Raw genomic sequence first — 19,107 nt, forward strand, 5'->3', positions numbered from 1 at the left:
GAGCAGCCGCCTCCTGTGCCTGCAGCTCCAGGGCAGGCGCCCCCACTGCAGCCACCTGCAGCTCCAGGGCAGGCGCCCCCACTGCAGCCACCTGCAGCTCCAGGGCAGGCGCCCCCACTGCAGCCACCTGCAGCTCCAGGGCAGGCGCCCCCACTGCAGCCACCTGCTGCAGCTCCAGGGCAGGCGCCCCCACTGCAGCCACCTGCTGCAGCTCCAGGGCAGGCGCCCCCACTGCAGCCACCTGCTGCAGCTCCCGGGCAGGCGCCCCCACTGCAGCCACCTCCTGTTCCTGACCGTGCTCCTGTTCCTGACCGTGCTCCTGTTCCTGACCGCGCTCCTGTTCCTGCAGAGGCGCCCCCTCTGCAGCCGCCTGCTGCAGCTCCCGGGCAGGCGCCCCCCTCTGCAGCCAGCTCCTGTTCCTGACCGCGCTCCTGTTCCTGACCGCGCTCCTGTTCCTGACCGCGCTCCTGTTCCTGACCGCGCTCCTGTTCCTGACCGCGCTCCTGTTCCTGCAGAGGTGCCCCCTCTGCAGCCGCCTGCTGCAGCTCCCGGGCCGGCGCCCCCTCTGCAGCCGCCTGCTGCAGCTCCCGGGCCGGCGCCCCCTCTGCAGCCGCCTGCTGCAGCTCCCGTCAGTGCTCCTGTTCCTGACCGCGCTCCTGTTCCTGCAGAGGCGCCCCCTCTGCAGCCGCCTGCTGCAGCTCCAGTTCCTGACCGCGCTCCAGTTCCTGCAGAGGCGCCCCCTCTGCAGCCGCCTGCTGCAGCTCCAGTTCCTGACCGCGCTCCAGTTCCTGCAGAGGCGCCCCCTCTGCAGCCGCCTGCTGCAGCTCCCGGGCCGGCGCCCCCACTGCAGCCACCTCCTGTTCCTGACCGCGCTCTAGTTCCTGACCGCGCTCCAGTTCCTGCAGAGGCGCCCCCTCTGCAGCCGCCTGCTGCAGCTCCCGGGCAGGCGCCCCCTCTGCAGCCGCCTGCTGCAGCTCCCGGGCCGGCGCCCCCACTGCAGCCACCTCCAGTTCCTGCAGAGGCGCCCCCTCCGCCTGCTGCAGCTCCAGCTCCTGTCCCTTCTCCCCCAGTGACTTTTTCTCCCTCGTCCCGGCGAACTCGACCCCGACCGGGGGTCATCATGTCTGTGTCCCGTAAAGGGAGGGGACACAGACGCAGGGCTGGGGTCCCGCCCGCCCTGCCCCCTGGCTCGCCCTGCCTCGCCTGCGCTGGGGCTCGGTTGGCGCCTGCGGGTCCTGGCCCTCCGGGTCGGCTGTCGCCTGCGGGTCCCTCTCCGATGCCTCGTCGCCCTGCCTCGCTCCCCCCTCCGGTGCCTGGTCGGTCGCTTGGGGGTTCCCCGACGGCGGCTCCTCGGTTGCCTGCGGGGCCCCTACCTCCGGCCCTCCTCCGGACGTCGCCGCCTGCTGCGGCTCCCCCCTCCTCCGGACCTTCGCCCTGGCCCCTTCCAGCTCCCTCGTCCCCTTCCCTGGTGCTCCCTCCTGCTCCCTCCCTGGCCCCTCCGCGGGTCCCTCGCCCTGTCTCCTCGGCCCCTCCGGGGTCCCCTCCGGCTCCGGCCTCCCGGCCGCCTGCGGCCCCTCCAGCTGCCTCCCGTCGCCCGCTGGGGCTCCCTCGGGCTTCCCCTAGTTCCCCCTCCTTGTCTCCCTACGCCCCTGCCTTTGTCCCGCCTGTCTCTGCCCCTCTGTTTTCTGCTCGCCCTTTCGTTCCGCCCGTCTCTGTTCCTTGTGCCCCGGTGTACCCGCCTTGCACTCCTGGCCCCTTTGTTCCGCCCGTTCCTTCTGTGTCTCCCTTCCTGGTTTGCCTGTCTGCCTTCCCGACCCTCTGTCAGGTTTTGTCTTTTGTCTTGTCCCTCGCTCTGTTTTGTGCCTCGGTCCTGTTCCCTGTCCTGCGTTGATTCTGTTCTTGTTTTTCAGGTCCTGTTTTGCCTCGTCCCGTCCGTCGCCCCCTTCCTTGGCGCGCCCGGAGTAGCGCGCCTTTGGGGGGGGGTTCTGTCATGCCCGGCTCGTCCGCTCCTCGTGTGTGCCACACCCCCTGATTACCCACGTGTGTTTCCCGAATTGTACCCAGCTGTTTCCGTTTGCTGTCATTCAGTCTGGTGTATTTAAGTCCTGGTCTCCCCTGTTTGCTTTGTCTGTCATTGATGTTAGTTGGCGTTACATGTCTCCTGCTCCCAGTTTGTATATTAAACCCTCGTCAATCCCCGACTTCCGCCTGCCTGCATCCTTCTTGCCCGTTCGCCTCGAACGATCGCCGCTCTGCTCGCGATCGCTGCCGCCGTTCCCGTGACACTTTGTCTGGTTCAGTTTCCATGGCAGCCATTCAGCCTCCTGATGTTTCTTGGTGATGTAATAAGCAGTGTCAAATACAGTACTGTGATACAAGAGAACTAGAACACTTACCTTATTTGCATCAGTATCGCAAAGAAAAAAAAAATACAAGAAACTAAATCACAATCAAATAGACTGGACTATAAAGAAACAAACTTATAAAGCACTGAAACGCAGCAGAACAACCAAACTTGCTGCAATTTGCAAGTGATAGGCAGGAAACCCCTTAAGCAAATGTAAAGGTCCGGTGTTCTGATGAGTTGAGCTACTTTGTCGAGTTAAGCTACCGTAGTGCTAATCGGTAACACTGTAATGAGGGCGGCGTTCGTGTGTTGTGGGATTATCGGGTTGTGCTTAATAACAAGCACCATTCTGAGAAACAGTGGTGGGATTGAGTTCCAAAAATGTTTATACAACCCAGCCAGAAAGCCATCAAGTCCTGGAGCTTTATTCTTTAGCATTTTACCGAGTGCTGAATAAAGTTCCATAGATGCTAATGGTGTATCCAGTTCATCTACTTGTTTCTTATTAAGTCGGATTAACTGTATATTACTTAAGAAGGAACTGATATGTATTGGACTTGGTTCCTTGTCAGTGGTGAGATTATTAATAGTAAAATTCCTTGAACACATAATTTATTTCTTAGGGTGATCGCATGGCCTTCCCTGCTGTGTTCCTTATGACTGGTATAATTGAGTTTCTTTTATCAGAAATTAGGTTTTATTGTATGTGATATTGTTAAGCTGTCATTTATTTCCTATCAGTTCTTTCTGAACGTAACCCTAACCTAACCCTGGTAATGAGACTGGTGACTTGCACAGATAAAGTTTTGACTGTTCATTTTAGTCCGTTGTTTTCTTTCTGAAGCTTTTCGCTTTGACATCAGGAGAATTCAAGACCGGATGTCAGGTCTTTGGGGTCTGTGTGCAGTAATTCCAGAGTTTGTTGTTGATCGACTGAAGTGCACTAACCTCAACTGTTGTCGTTTCCTTCTCTGTTTCGGTGGACCAGTCTCACCTTGGATGCTTTTTGCTGGGTTTGTCTGCCATTACGTGCAGATTGTAAAAGGAGTCGTCAACAAAGGTAAACGTATATAATCTGATACTAACAGTGATGGTGGAAGTATGACAGATATCCGGGACGTTTGCGTTTCCACTCACACTTAGAGTAAGAAAGTCTTTCGGCTTCCAGGGCAAAGTTACAAAGCAGCGTCCGAATTGTCGCCCATAATCAAAAGCTCCAGGAAATTAACTGCATAGTTCATCCTTCAGGTGCCGAAGTAGGCAGAGCAGCAGGCCTTCATATACCCCTTAACAGGGAACATCCTGGGTTCAAATCCAGGCCTGGGCACGCTGACATAAACAGTGTTTGCACTCAGGTTTCCTGCTGTCACAGTGCCTGCATGCCCAAGACATCCTGCCAACATCCAAACATATATTAGTGCTTTTTTTAAATAGGAGGACTGCTTGCTGTCTTACAGGAGTAACAAATCAAAGATGATTATGTAGCTCATGCATACCTGCTGTGGCCTTGATCTTCTTAGACTCCATGTATAGAAACTCAGAAGAATGAGTGCAGAAAGCAAGACCACAATAACTGCAATCAGGCCTCCATAGTAGCTTCGGGTAACATCTGTAAAAAGAAGAGCTTATTCCTGCTATTTGAAATCCCCCTCAGTGCATATTTTTTCCATGAAGAACTTGAATCATCAGTAGTGAGCACAAGGCTGCCCTCTGCTGGCTCATGCTGACAGCGTCACATTATTATTAGTACTATTACTAATACAGTCTAAATGCCCCTTGCACTGATCCTTACCTGTATATACAAAGAGGGTCCCAGTAACTCGGCCATACTGGTTTGATGCCTCACATACATACAGGCCATTCAATCCTGGGTCCCTCTTTAAAAACACCAGCCTGCCTCCCTCTGGTCTGAGTGAAGGACCGAGTACTTCACTGTCCACTCTAAGCCAAGAAGTGAAAAACAGTGTCAATACTACACTACCCAGAAACACACAGGCAAAACGCATACAGAACTGACTGCTAAACACCAAAGATGTTTTACATGAGTGTAGTACTGGGACCAAATAATGCCACATAATGATAATTTTTGAGTTGAGCAACCCGTTATCTGAAAGCTGCAGTCTTGGTTTTGTGTAACAGACACATCCGCACAGGGAGTGTTAAAGGCACAGTTACGCGTTCAGAAATGTGGCAGTATATTGAGAAGTCTGGGGAACAAAAATAACATTTTTAAGCAGAGTCCAAAGACACTCCCCTTTTGGGTAACACCATCAGTGTCAGCAATACAACATCTGCCATCTTATTTTGGGAAAAAGGGGAACTGACATAGCACTTTGCTGTGCTTTTATTTTAAGAATATGCCTTAAAGCGAAGTTTAAAGGAGAAGGGAAAGACCGATGCTGCAGAGGTGGATCCCGAACGTAAGGTGACACCACTTTTTCAGACGTATTTTTTGTATTTGAGCAAACATGGTAATTCTTTGTGGATGCTGTATTGGTTTCAGAAAGTGCTTTAAAGTTAGCTTTTCAAAACAAACAAAAAAAAACTTATCCTGTGTGTGGTGAGTTCGTACATTTGGTATCTTTCTGAGCTTGACCTTCATTTCAGTGTTTTGTTGTTCTTAATAAGTGTTAATAAGTGCTTTGGCACACATACAAACTGACAATTAAAACATGTTAAGAAAAAGTCACTTATGGTGTGGATTTGTGGCTTTAAATAACAGAAAATCAGAATAAAATTAACATAAATTTTCCCCCAATTCATTGTTTTTTTCAAAATCAATTACTGTCCCAGGCTTACAAGGTTTCTTTGAGTTAAAGTTTCTTGCCAATTTCCATGTGACATCAACAGTCTTTTCTCATAAATGACTAAATACACTAATCTATCAAAACATCTCAACTCAGATTTACTGTACACTAAATAACACATGAAAATAAACAAAATACATCTATACCAAATGCCTGTTACATATTAATACAACAATTAAGACACAGAGAAACAACATTAAGTACTAGAAGCTTTGAAATGACACATAAGGTAACATTCTACCTGCTCCACGTGTATCTTGTAGGTGCAGGATTGGCATCTACATCACACTGGAAGACTGGACCTTCAGATGATCTTCCGTTTAGAATGATATTCACAGACTGCGGGGCATCTTGAAGGAACATTGGTCTGTTTGGTCAAATGCATTTTACAGCATGGAGCAAAGAGTCACCCTCTGGGTTACTTTATTTCAAAATGATTACTGTCTATGTCTGAAGTACATTCCACTGTAAACACTGACTTGCAGTGGGTTTGGCATCCCAGCAGTACTCACAGTGCACCGAGATCCTGTATGGCATAATCTCGTCATGCTCCAGGGATATATGGGTCACCACACACTGCACCTCTTGGCCATTCATGGACCTGGTGGGGGTCACCAGCAGGGAGCTCCTGACGGTTGTGGTGCCGTTGGGGTTCTGTGTCATGTTATTCTGGATCTCAGTCGGACCATCCAGCTGGTCTGTGCGCCATGACACCCCTGCTGCTGGGCGTCCATTGGCAGCAATGCAGGTCGCTAAGACGCCAATCTCTCCTCCGACCACCAGGGGCGCTGCAGGTGTTACTGTCACTACAGGACGAACTGTCACACAGACCGAGTCAATGAAACATCCCACACAGCGTGATCGGCAAAGAGCTGAACTGGAGGCATGTCTACATAAAAGAGTAGCAAGAAAACTGGCAAAGGCGAGACCGATGCTGCAGAGGTGGATCCCAAACGTAACGTGACACCACTTTTTCAGACGTGTTTCTTGTATTTGAGCAAATATGGTAATTCTTTATGGATGCTGTTTTGGTTTCAGAAAGTGCTTTAAAGTTAGCTTTTTAAAACAAAAAAAGCATCCTATGTGTGGTGAGTTCATACGTTTGGTGTCTTTCTGAGCTTGACCTTCATTTTAGTGTTTTGTTGTTAATAAGTGTTAATATGTGTTAAGTGTTAACACTAGAACACATGAAAATAACAAAATTATTAAAGTTAGGGCAAGCTGTATATTCTGTAAATATTACACGTTTCAGTATAACCCCTTCACATTCATGAGGGTTAGGGACGGAAGATCCCTGTGAAAGTGAAAATTCACAAATTACACTTGGGGTAGCAAAAAGACTAACCTTAGCAATAGAGGAAATAGTTAAACTTCCTAAATTTGTCCGATCGACCCACTGATCAGAGAATTTTACCGAAAGCATTCCCGCTCCACCCTAATCGGTACGTTTTAGCGCTGACACCCCATGCTTTATTAGCATTGGCTCCAAAAAATAGCTCACTTAGCCCCCCAGCCCCACCCACCTAAGCCAAGGGGCCCCAGACCAGTTAAGCTGACCCTGCTCCCTGCATAGGATTAGTGTGTTACAGCTCTTACTGTTAGGTCACAGAAAATATTGGCCATACTGCAAATGATGATTGTATGAAATATAAATATTTAGGCATTTAAAGAATATAAATGACATAAGACACAACATTAAGACGTACAAAGGAATACAGTTAACCACCCAACTGGGTGGGAACAACTGTGAAAATTGGTTTATTAGTGGAATGTGCAATAAATGTGTAAGTGTAGTTTCAGACCTACATGTCACAAGAAGGACTCAGAGCAGTCAGGTAAAAATACATCACTGAACTGACATTTATAGGTGATCCATCCAATACTTCTAAAAATTGTACACGTGGGTGTGTGTGGGATGAGTATGGATTAGGATAGATTGGGTGGGTGGAGTGTTTTCCATCAATATTACATATTTCCTTCAAGCACAATCCTGGAAACAGGTGGAAGTACACAAACATACAATGTATGCGACTGTTTTGTGATACAGTCTCCTGGTCATCATTCTGTTTGCTGTTATCATCATCATGCACAAGTACATTTACATTTACAGGATTTGGCAGACGCCCTTAGCCAGAGCGACTTACATAAGTGCTTTGAGACTCAGCGATGAATTTCCGATGCTAGCTCAATAAGGACCAAAGCTATGTGTTAGGTTGAAGAAACTGTTAGTAATCATTTGTTATCATTTCTGTATAATCAGCAATGAGTGTAAATATGTATATACATTATTTTGTTTTCCTTTACCTTCATAATTTAGATTATATTAGTTTACACGTATCCTGAACACGTGTTTAAATAGTTGTCCACCTGAGTAAAACCAGAACTTCTTCTTACTCTCACAGTCCTTTCTTTGTTCTCACTCCAAGACCCCTGCCCCCATTGACTATAAATAAAGGTGCCAAGGGGAACCACCCTTTGTAACACATTCCTTTGTAGCCTAGCATGCAGAGAGTGTGGTTACCCTTGTGCAAGTAAAACTCTAAGTGTTGTCTCGTAATTAATGGTGTGTACAGAGTTGGAGTGGAAAGCCTGTCGCTTTCTCCAACATATACTGTACTGTAGTTTGGTCCTGTGTGCAGAGTTGGAGTGGAAAGCCTGACGCTTTCTCCAACACTATGAATACCATCTGTCTGAAAACTCCATTGAGAAGTGCAGAATTTAAAAAAAAAAAAAAACACACACACACACCAGAGAAGAGCCGAGTAAGAGTACAGAAGTACTACGTCAGGTATTTCTGAAAAAGCAATGTTTTGAGTCATCGCTTGAAGACATTCAAGGATTCAGCTGTTCGGACATCTAGGGGGAGTTCATTCCACCAATTAGGTGCCAGGACAGAGAAGAGCCGAGATGTGTGTCTTCCTTGTGCCTTGAGGGGAGGTGGGACCAGTCGAGCAGTGCTGGAGGATCGGAGAGATCATGGTGCAGTGCAGGGTGTGATGAGGTGCTTTAGGTAGGATGGTGCCAGAGAATTTTTGGCTTTGTATGCGAGCATCAGTGTTTTGAATCTGATGCGGGCAGCTACAGGAAGCCAGTGGAGGGAGCGCAGCAAAGGAGTGGTGTTGGAGAACTTGGGAAGGTTGAAAACAAGACGAGCAGCTGCATTCTGAATCAAGTACAGTTTCTTTGCATTTATTTTTTCCAAACTTTATTAAGCTGGGTGTTTCTTAGTAACAAAGACTAACTTACCATGAACTGTCAGCTGAGTTTCTGTCTGGTGCGGCCCGCTTGGGAACACCGTGAAGATGCAGGTATACACACCTTCATCTTGCAGCGATACATTCAAAATCTGAATCGATCCAGTTTTCATGGATAAGTTTCCAATAAATCGGACCCGATTCACTAATCCGTTGACGTGTTTTACGTCCCGGGGGGGTAAGATGACCAAGAAGTTGTGATTCTGAGGAATTTCTCGTGTCCTTTTTTGCCATGTTACCTGCTGCAGATCTTCATCAGTCTCAGTCAGTCTGCAGGATAAATTAGCACTGCCCCCTTCAGTGACGGATACCGGCCCGTTTACCACCCGAATAGCTGCAGAGAGAAGAAAGCGAGAGGTGAGGAGCGCACTGCTGTCTGATATTACGGGGATGACAGAGTATGGGAATGAGCAGCGCAGCTCATTACCTGACAAGTACCAGTGCTTCTCGGGGCTCTGAACACGGAAACCGTTCATATTCTTCAGCTGTTGATATAATGATGTATATTCTGTAGTTCATTATGCCTGTTATTATTTTCTTGCTATTTTACGTTATTTAATTTGAATCTTTTTAAACTATTTTGTAGTCCTGTGTTTTGAGATGTCCTACAAAGTACACTGTAAACAGTGGACAATGGGGACAATGCACACCGCTTGGATTTGTAGGTAATCTATATATATTTATTAATAATTATACTGTATCCATACAGTGTGCAATGGGACAATACATAAATTGTCTAATAGCTCTAAAACTAAATAAGACAGACGTGTCCTGCAAAGTTTGTTTTGAATAGCGGACTATGGAGAGCAAGGCAAACTCCCTATGACATCATATTGCTTAAATGATGCAACAAGACAGGGAGCCTCACGACTTTCATTCTCTTACAAAGATGTCAGAGGAGCCACGCACCCCTTTCCAGTGACCCCATGACCCCTTATGCTCTTCCAATCTATCTGCTGACTTCAGAAGAAGAGTCAGCAGAGACAGGAATTTTAGGTAATGAGGTAAGTGGACCTCACTGAAGTCAATATTTTGTTGACTGACAGATAAGACACACTTGTGTGTGTGTGTGTGTATATGTATATGTATATGTATGTATATATGTGTATATTTGTATATATATATGTGTGTATGTATATATATATATATATGTGTGTGTATAAAACACTAGGTTCAAGATTTGGTTTCTTTAGGACAGGTCTAATAACAGCCATTTTAAAAGGTTTTGGAACATATCCAAGCTTACGAGATGAGTTTAACACATTTAACAGGGTAGTGCTAATCTGCGGTTGGCATATATATATGTATGTATATAAGTGTATATATGTGTGTATGTATATATGTATATGTATATATAAAGTATGATCGAGATACGTATGAAAGAAAAATAACCGTAACCACTCCCCGGTCGACATTTTTTAAGTTACGACGAACATTACCTTCTGTGATAAAGCGAAAATATCCACAAAGAAAAAAAATAAGAATTGTTTTCATCTCTGAAAGTAAATATTAAACAACGGTCCATCTACATATAAACGACATTTATAACACTTAAAGTTCTCCGGAAATGTTCCATTTGTCCTGCAACACCAAGTATCAGGGGCGTGAGCGGGGTTGGCCGCGCTCCTCCCAGGACATCAGCAGTGGCTGGCCAGCCTGATAAATGCTCCGTTCGTCCAATGAAATCTGGAGAAAAATAAAACATTTAGTTTGCGGCTATTTATCTAAACGGATCCACGTTTTCTTTATGTGGTTTAGTCTCCCCGTTTCGTCCAACTGCACTTTCCTTCTCAAATCACTCTCTATGACTGACGGACTTTCGGACGTGGACCCGTGGATCTCAGTTTGAGGCCGGAAGAGCAGTTCCGATCCTAACACTGACGTTCAGGTTCTGGTAGTAACCTATAGGCCTATAGTCACGTCCTGCTCTCTTTAACACGTTTATTTTGTTTGTTCTGTGTTTGTACCTTGTCTGTTTGGCAGTACATGTATGTTCGCCTGTGCACTATGTTCTTGCTGCTTAAGCACCAGAATTTCCCCCCGTTATGGGGCGCCGTTTGTAAAGATAGCAAACATTTTTGTACTTGCCACTTTTTCAACATTTAGTGCAATTTTCTGACATTTAGCTAGAAGTCAATGGTGTTGTGGATCATCAGGTTTTTTTAACATTTATATTTACATTTAACATTTATATTTAACATTTATATTAACATTTATATTTAACATTTACATTTAATATTTATATATAGACAAGCCATTTATATTTACATATGATGAACAATTTTGAACATAATTTACACAGCAAAAAAACCTGATGATCCACAACACCATTGACTTCTAGCTAATTGTCAGAAAATTGCACTAAATGTTGAAAAAGTGGCAAGTACAAAAATGTTTGCTATCTTTACAAACGGCGCCCCATACCCCGTGGTCAATAAAGCTTGTGGTTAATCCATACTACGAAAGGCGGGTAAGGTTTTACTCGTGGCATGTTGCCATGGCAATTTACGCCGAAAGAAGGGTCCCATGCAATCGCTGGTATGCGACACAATTCGGAAGTAAGCCTATTTGCTGTTGTTAGGTTGAAGAAACAGTTGTTAATCATTTCTGTATGATCAGCAATGAGTGTAAATATATATGTATGCGTTATTTCTTATCTTCTAGCCACATACTCTTAGCTATTGTACTCTAAGTAAGTGGTTAACAGCTGCCTACTTAGATAAGAATCTCACTTCCCTCTCTTGCGCCCCCCATTGACTATAAATAAAGAAGCCAAGGGGAACCACCCTTTGTAACACATTCTGCTGTAGTTTGCATTGCAGAGAGTGTGGGTACCCTTGCAAGTAAAACTGTAACCTGTGTGTGTCTCATAAATGTGGAGTTGGGGTGGAAACGCCGGGTGCTTTCCCCAACAGCTGTTAAGTAATGTAATGCTCCCTAAAGTTCCATTACTGTGATGTTACTCATAATGTAAACCCAATGTTGACAGTAACTTAACTGATCCGATTTCAAATGTAATAGTAGTGGAAAGCTACTGGTAGGGCTATGTAGTTATATTTCTACTCATTATGAAAGAGTTGTATCTAGCCAAATTAGAAAAAGCTGTCTGTTTGACACTTAATAGAAGGTGAGCCATTGTTTAACAAACTAAAGATTTACAACAGGACAAACGTGTGTGGAGTTTGCATATTCTCCCCATGTCGTTGTGGGGTTTCCACCGGGTACTCCGGTTTCCCCCCACAGTCCAAAAACATGCTGAGGCTAATTGGAGTCGCTAAATTGCCAGTAGGAGTACATGTGTGTGTCAGTGTGCCCTGCGATGGGCTGGCCCCCCATCCTGGGTTGTTCCCAGCCTCGTGCCCATTGCTTCCGGCATAGGCTCCAGACCCCCGCGACCCAGTAGGATAAGCGGTTTGGAAAATGGATGGATGGATGGATGTATGTGTGGTGAGAAAATGACTAGGAACCTGTCAAATTGCAATACTGTCAAAATATTAGATCAGTCATAACAAAGATGTGATACAGAAGAAGTTAAGAAATTCCAAATCACCACCTTATGTGACTCCAAAAAGCGAAGAGAAGGTGAACCTAAGGTAGACATAGTCACTAGCCCATATATCAGATCTAAAAGCATATTATGAGAAAAATAACTGTGCATTAATGCTGTGAAAAGATCTGAGATTCACATAATCGCCCTCATGCTCTCCTAGGGCTGCACTAATTGGGATGTGTCTGCAATCCATGATTCCTATGACCCTTGGGAATCCTATGAGATATTGTGTTCAGTAAAAGCAATTTCCTTATGAAAATAGATTATTTTAATGCTGCGATTTCCCTGCGATTGCCTGAAGCCCTTCTTTATTCCGCAGAGCACTTAAATGACCAGGGAAAAGCACAAATGCATCCAACAGTTTAGGTAGAGCAAGCAGCACTTTGTGAACCCCACAGCAAACAGTATTCTTGCTCAGATGTTCAGCATCACCTATGGAATACATAAATTGGTCACTGGCAGAATATTGCTGTCTGCTCGATCGTGAGGGCATTGCAACGGCGAGTGGAATTACAGACCTCTGGACTGATCAACTGACAGAGGTAACGAATACCCTCGGATGAGAATCTATACCTTTCATGGAGCAGACACCATCACCCCCCGCCCCAGCACAAGCTCCTGAGTCCGCTGCTACCAGCACGGAGCAGAGCACCTTTGCATCCACGTCGGGGACTGCAAATGTACGTCCTACACCACAAGATCTCCATAGGCCTATACCATCCTCCAGCTCCGCGCTCATGTCTGCTACTCCAAACCTCTGCTTTCAACAAATTATACAGTCCTCCTCGCCAAACCCTGGTGTGGACGTTCCTCCCGACTTACATATGGATGGCCCATCCCAACCCATTCTAACTAATTATCCCAGGTGCCCCTTCAGACAGACTCTCAGATGCTTTAGTGGAAGCTGGTATCAGTCTCCACCATGTCTCCAGTGTTCAGCTGTCCGTGATTCCAGCTTTTGCTTTGCCTGCCATAAATTTAACGTTTCCAATTTGGGTCGTGAGGACATATTCGCTAAACGTGGCTACACTAATTGTAAAAAAAAGCTCTCGAGAAAGATAGTAGCTTCCAAAAACATACTCCGAGTATCCCGCACGTCAGATGATATCATGTGAAAAGCATTGGGGGGGGGAGTTCAGTTCTTTACAGTCAGTGAACTGGATCTGCGTGGTCATAATCATGGGAGTGAGGAGGAAGGACAAGTTCTTTGATTGCACAATGAAAACAAGATACCAAACTAGCAAGAATTGTAAGACACATCCCAGACAACGCAAACGACACACCAGATGTAACTCAAAATGAAATCATTGAAACTCTCACCAGAATGGTGCTAAGAGATATAAGGGACAAATATGAAAAAGATGATTCTCCTGAACTTTGCATTAAAAGTGACTGTACCAGGGATCACTGCAACATTGAGGATTTGTCTATAGTGATCAGATTTTAACCCAGCCTCAGCACATCTGCGGGTCCTTGAGCGAGGCCTTTAACGCCCAGCTGCCTGGGCACCCCAAAAAGTGGCTGCCCTTCGCAGACAGCTTACTGTACAAAGAGGAAGTTGAGGGAGGCGTAAAGACAGGGGGGCAGCCTGTGGCTCAGTGGGCTAAGCCTGTGTGCCTGTAATCAGAAGGTCACAGGTTCAAACCCAGCCTCAGCCTGTGGGTCCCTGAGCAAGGCCCTTAACCCCCAGCTCCCTGGGCGCCGCTACGGGTGGCAGCCCTTCGCAGACAACTTCCTCTATGAAAAAAGAGCAAGTTGTGGGAGGCGTAAAGACAATTTCCATATGGGGATCAATAAAGTGTCTATTATTATAAGACGATTTCCATATGGGGATCAATAAAGTATCAATTATTATTGTCCAAAACTTTGTTCCTGATAAACACTTAATTGGCTTGATTGAAATGAATACGCTGGATGCTAAATATATTTGCAACCAAATTCAGTCACATCTGTTTGACCTGGTTACAATCCAGACAGTTTAGTGTGTCAGTGTTATGACGGCGCTTCTGTCATGTATGGGGGTGAGGGTGGTGTCAAGGCTTTGTTACAAAACAAAGTGGGGAAGTACATTCCATACGTGCTATAGCCACCAGCTCCATTTGGCAGTGGTTCACGGAATGGAACTTCTTTGATTGATCCAATTCTTTGAATGACACTATGTTTCACGCACATACAATATCCTAGAAATATGATGGACCAGTCATTATGATGTCAGAAACGAGGATGCTATCAGGGGGCAAGTCGCAATGGTGTCAGAGGATGGCACTGCCCCTTTTGACATTAGCACAGAGGCATGTGGTCTTTTGCCTCATCGTTTCTCCTGCCAAAATCACAGCCGTTTCTTGATCCCTCTCTCCTGAACCCACTCCAGGAGCTTGCATGCACAGAGCTAAACAGCATGCGTTAGCGAAATGAAATTGCTGTGGAAAATGGAACCAACTGATTCTAACCTCTCTGAAGTATGCACTGCTGAATGCGTCTGCAAAGAGGCCTGCCCCATGGTGCATTTACTGTATGTCACAGCACTAATCACTGGTGTGTCTTCAGCTTCATGCGAAAGCTCTTTCTCTACCTTAGAACCACATTCTTATCCCACTTCCCAGAACAATGCTGCTGCATTCAAGGAATAGGAATGTAGTCATTCTAGCACGTGAGAAGCACATGAGAATCTAGACATGAAGGAGTTTGTTTCAGAATTTGCCAAGAGTAACCCTTACAGTGCACCCCCTCTACATTCAGTTCCTCTTTTTCATAGTTCACCATTTCAGTTGAGGACAAGTTCACATTAAAGTTCATTTAACTTTTTTTGTTTTAAAAGTGAAGAAAAACAGTGAGTTAGTTTTTATGTTCTTCCATCCATCCATTTTCCAAACCGCTTATCCTATTGGGTCACGGGGGGTCTGGAGCCCATCCCAGAATCAATGGGCACGAGGCAGGGAACAACCCAGGATGGGGGGCCAGCCCATCGCAGGGCACACTCACACACCATTCACTCACACATGCACACCAATGGGCAATTCAGCAACTCCAATTAGCCTCAGCACGTTTTTGGACTGTGGGGGGAAACCGGCGTACCCAGAAGAAACCCCACGACGACACGGGGAGAACATGCAAACTCCGCACACATGTGACCCAGGCGGAGACTCGAACCCGGGTCTCAGAGGTGTGAGGCGACAGTGCTAACCACTGCACCACCATGCCGCCCCCGTTTTTATGTTCTTATCTTTTCAAATAAACCCTTTTCATTGTCAATTACCCATCACTAGCATCTCCAGATGTTGTGGATGTTTGTTTGTTTACCTGTTTCATTCATCACAACTCAGGCAATAACCCGACATTACCAGGGTTATCTGAACAGTGATCCAGAATCTCACAAAAATCTGAACTAGTTCAAGTTCTTCAATTATATTGTTCAATTATATCATTTTAATCGGTTTTACTCACATTTCTCTCAAAGCTGAACTCAGAAGTTGGCAGCCCTGAGATCCATTATGATTTTTATAATTTATACTGTACAAAAGATTAACAGATTTTCAAGCTCATTTATCATTAGACTGTCATTACCATAATTGTCTCATATTGTCAATTAATAAGTTAAGGCAATAAGGCAAAATAATATCTCAATAATCATTTTTGTAAAATTTCACTGGCTTTTTTAAAATTAGGCCTATCTCCTGTTACTGTGACCGAGGATGTGAGAATTACCAGTAATTATTTTGATCATTTTACTTGTCAAATTTCACATTCAGAAGCAGGTTCCGTAACTTTTCACCATTTTTTAAAAACAAACGAACTGTACTTTTCAACCATTAAGTTGTCTAAAGCTATTAAAACCTGAGAAAAAAAGAATTTGTGACTCTGCGTTGTCCAGTGTAGTAGCTGTTCATACTGCAAGGTTGCCAACTCACTCATCTGGCATGACACTCACACTTTGAGACTCTCTCACTCATGCAAGAAATCTTATGACAAATTTAGACATCAGTGATCATTGTTGACACAGCACAACAATGAAAAGTGTCCTCTACATTTATCACATATGTGACAATGTAACATAGCAGGGGGCAGCTAATTCAGCGCCTGGGAAGCAGTGCTTGGAGGCGGTACCTTGCTCAGGGTACCTCAGTGGTGCCTTGCTGGTCGTGGATTTGAATCAGCAATCTTTCAATTACAAGTGCGTTTCCCTAACCGTTAAGCCACCCCAAATATTTAACTGTTATACTGCAGTTAATGATTTTCTTTTTTAAGTGTCCAACAAATCCACATTATCAGTAATTAACTCTTGCAGTTTTGATGTCATAGTTATTCTAAAAGTCTTTACCATTTTGACATAAAACTCTTCGTAAGCGATGTACATTTTTGAAGCTCCAGTGGCCTTCTGGGATAAGGTAGGGTCGGAATTTAATATGTCATCTCGATATCCTTCACCTAATGTTTCATTCATATTGTGGATTCGGACATACTGCTCACTTCACATACTATATTTCATTGACTACATAGTAAACAAGTATGCGATTTCGGGCGCACGCTCATAACTTTGTTATTAATTTCCTTACGGCACATCAGAAGGTAGCCCAAAAGAATGACGCCATCGGACGGCGACGAAGGACCCCTTCGAGGAGTCGGCACAGTTGAAATGAAAGTGAAGCTTGACTCTGCTGTTGAAATTGTTTCTGACTAGTTTACATATAGCATAGCTGGCAATAATTTTAATATTAAAACATGTTTATTGCGACTGAAAGCATTCCAAGTTCCTTTCGAGGCTTCACCCTCATAATGGTAAATGCTATCATTTTTTTCTTGCTGTTCCTGCTTATTTTGAACCGAATGTCGTCAGTGTACAGTTGTCATATTGGTCATATTTCTCAACAGCCAGCAATCTCCGTCGGGAATGTGGGTCAGCTGGCCACAGACCTGATCATCTCGACCCTTGGTATGCCCCGAGTAGGTTATATCTATACCGACTGCTTGATTCCTATGGCTGGAAACAACCCATATCCGACATGTGCGGACGACGCGGCCGAACTGAGCACCAACGCGGAAGGTGCGTGGAGTTTCAATCCGAAACCGATGATATGATTCAGACCCCATGCACATGTCCACACATGAGGTGTTTATTCTGTTTACGCAGTTTACTGTTTACCGGGCGTGAAACTGGCTGTACTTCAGATACGGGCACCTTTCGTACAGGTGAGACATGCTACACAGCGCACAACCCAAAACCTACGCAAACTCCCTGAGAGTGATCTGTTTATTTAAAATCCTGGCCAGGAACCCCCCCCCCCCATTTGAATAATATTCTACATTTACAGAAAAACAGTAACATTTGAATTACACAAATGAGAATTTATTGCGTTGTTTTCATGTTGTATACTTTTGGTATCTTGGGATTTTTTTCAGCTGTTTATAATCATGTTCTGCAAGTTCAGATTATTCGGTTTGACTATTCATTCTCCGTTTTAGAGAAAGTCCAAAAAGTTCCGGAAACTTATCGTGTCTTGGATCAAGTCTACTGGTTTTGACAGAACTGTCGTGTTGTCCAGCAGTCATGCCTACCAGAGAGATGATCAGCAGCTTCTTGGGTACAGCGCAGTTTTATCTGAAAACCTCCTACTATGCAGGTATTGAAGTTGATGATTACAGAAAGATATTTAAAACTCAATGGTCATCCTTTTGTGTTTAGCACACCTTTGCGGTACCTGCTCAGCCCAGTCCTGGAACAGGAGGCTGGAACCCAACTGAATTCGCTTGAGTGGAAGGCAATGGAGCGGGTGTCTGCTTTCCCAGGGATCAGTGACTCAGAAAAGCGCCTTTACATCCCAGGAGGCGGGATCACTAAAGGCCTTTACACAGACGGGTATGGTCATCACACTGTCACAGTGAGCTGATTGTAATAGGATTTGGTAGGATAGTAGGATTTTGAACTTAGATGGGGAAAAAAACATTTAAAAATATTTATTTGCAATACATGCTTTTACAGTTGTTCAGAAGGCATCAAAATGGCAGTTCTCCTGATCTTCTGCTCTGAAGGTGACAACATCCCCGATGCATTTGCTCTGGTGAATTATCTAAATGACTGGCTCCATCTAGTGGACAAACCTGTAAGTGTTCCTCAAATGTTCTGCTTGAGTGTTAGGTTGATTTACCATGTCTTAACATCCATAATACCCCTTGAGTAAGAGACCATATCCCCTTTGGAGAATACACCAGTGAGAGAGAGAAAGTTTAAAGTCAATTTTAAATCGATATTTGATATCCTTGTTACAATGATAGTCATGTCTGGGGTCAAGGGCATAAGAATGAGTTTGATATGGGGGGGGAACGACGACAAAAATTTAGTAGCAGTTGGTGATGAATGGAGCCCACTGAAATCTATTTATTAATTTCCTGTACTCACTTGTTATGGGACTCCAGAGTCTATCCCGGAGCATACAGACGCAAAGCCGGGAACAACTCAGGATGGGGCACATACACCATTCACACACACACCTACGGACAATTTGGTAACTCCAATTAACCTCAGTATGTTTTTAAACGGGGGTGGAGGAACCCTAATCCCTGGAGGAAACCCAACAACAACACGGGAAAAACATGCAAACTCCATACCCATGGACCATGGCAGAGACTTGAACCCTGGTCCCACCCTTTCGAAGTTAAATATTAGGGGGAACCACATCCCCTTGCCCTGTATCATGCACTTCCTGCAATAGGCTTACCCTGTTCTGGATGAGGTTGGAAGTCTGATGGTGAAATGTGTTAGAGTTGTTTACCAGGCCAACTTAGAAAATCTGTTAACCGGCTTGTAACCCCCCCGTCCCCAGAGCCAGATGTCAACCCAGTGGAGGGTCCCAGGGTCCTGGAAGCTGCTTTTCGGCAGTGGGATCCCCCCTGCGATCTTCTGAACTTGCTGGACTGCGTATCGCGGCACATGGCTGAGGCTAGGATGCCGCCCACAGTGTACTAACAGCTAGCCTGGTTTATGTAGAGCACCTTCACGTACAGCAGCTTTGGCTGTTGTGTCTCTCACCATGGAGCCCTGTGGTCACCCTGGTTTAAGACAAAGTAGTACTGCTTGCATGCTGGAAGCGCTTCAATAAAGTTTGTAGTAAAATTGCAGCTGTATTTAGAGAATCATTTTAGAGTTAAACGTGA

At 45.3% G+C, this 19,107-nt stretch overlaps 2 protein-coding genes across 3 annotated transcripts; one reads left to right on the forward strand and one right to left on the reverse strand.

Annotated features, from left to right (window-relative positions):
* Positions 1 to 1,544: 1,544 nt before the first annotated feature.
* LOC125718753 (nectin-3-like) lies at positions 1,545 to 10,452 on the reverse strand. Of its 2 annotated transcripts, XM_048992789.1 has the most exons (8): positions 9,848 to 10,450; positions 8,836 to 8,893; positions 8,401 to 8,742; positions 5,667 to 5,972; positions 5,396 to 5,504; positions 4,140 to 4,288; positions 3,844 to 3,956; positions 1,545 to 3,740 (listed from the first exon to the last, which is right to left on the reverse strand). In XM_048992789.1, exons 2-8 carry the CDS (start codon positions 8,882 to 8,884, stop codon positions 3,714 to 3,716), a joined length of 1,095 nt encoding a protein of 364 aa, XP_048848746.1. In that variant the 5' UTR covers positions 8,885 to 8,893; positions 9,848 to 10,450; the 3' UTR covers positions 1,545 to 3,713. The 2 variants fall into 2 exon arrangements, with proteins under 2 accessions (XP_048848746.1, XP_048848745.1); XM_048992788.1 differs by lacking the exon at positions 8,836 to 8,893 and having other exon boundaries at positions 9,848 to 10,452.
* A 6,090-nt stretch (positions 10,453 to 16,542) lies between these two features.
* psmg2 (proteasome (prosome, macropain) assembly chaperone 2) lies at positions 16,543 to 19,071 on the forward strand. Its single transcript, XM_048993693.1, has 7 exons — positions 16,543 to 16,734; positions 16,828 to 16,999; positions 17,087 to 17,145; positions 17,419 to 17,537; positions 17,639 to 17,812; positions 17,936 to 18,056; positions 18,777 to 19,071. The coding sequence occupies exons 1-7, from the start codon at positions 16,678 to 16,680 to the stop codon at positions 18,855 to 18,857; spliced, it is 783 nt and encodes a 260-aa protein (XP_048849650.1). The 5' UTR covers positions 16,543 to 16,677; the 3' UTR covers positions 18,858 to 19,071.
* The last annotated feature ends 36 nt before the right edge of the window (positions 19,072 to 19,107 follow it).

The sequence above is a fragment of the Brienomyrus brachyistius genome, chromosome 23, assembly GCF_023856365.1.
Source record: "Brienomyrus brachyistius isolate T26 chromosome 23, BBRACH_0.4, whole genome shotgun sequence".
Lineage (NCBI taxonomy): Eukaryota > Metazoa > Chordata > Actinopteri > Osteoglossiformes > Mormyridae > Brienomyrus > Brienomyrus brachyistius.

Bases quoted from the DNA above. Each gene is read 5' to 3' on its own strand.
- psmg2 (XM_048993693.1), top strand. From the start codon at position 16,678: ATGTTTATTGCGACTGAAAGCATTCCAAGTTCCTTTCGAGGCTTCACC. The intron at 17,813-17,935 runs GTATGGTCATCA...ATGCTTTTACAG, and splicing joins AAAGGCCTTTACACAGACGG to TTGTTCAGAAGGCATCAAAA. The intron at 18,057-18,776 runs GTAAGTGTTCCT...CCCCGTCCCCAG, and splicing joins TCCATCTAGTGGACAAACCT to AGCCAGATGTCAACCCAGTG.
- LOC125718753 (XM_048992788.1), bottom strand. From the start codon at position 9,902: ATGAAAACAATTCTTATTTTTTTTCTTTGTGGATATTTTCGCTTTATC. The intron at 3,957-4,139 runs GTAAGGATCAGT...TTCTTTTTACAG, and splicing joins GACCCTCTTTGTATATACAG to ATGTTACCCGAAGCTACTAT. The intron at 3,741-3,843 runs GTATGCATGAGC...GGATGTTGGCAG, and splicing joins GAAGATCAAGGCCACAGCAG to GATGTCTTGGGCATGCAGGC.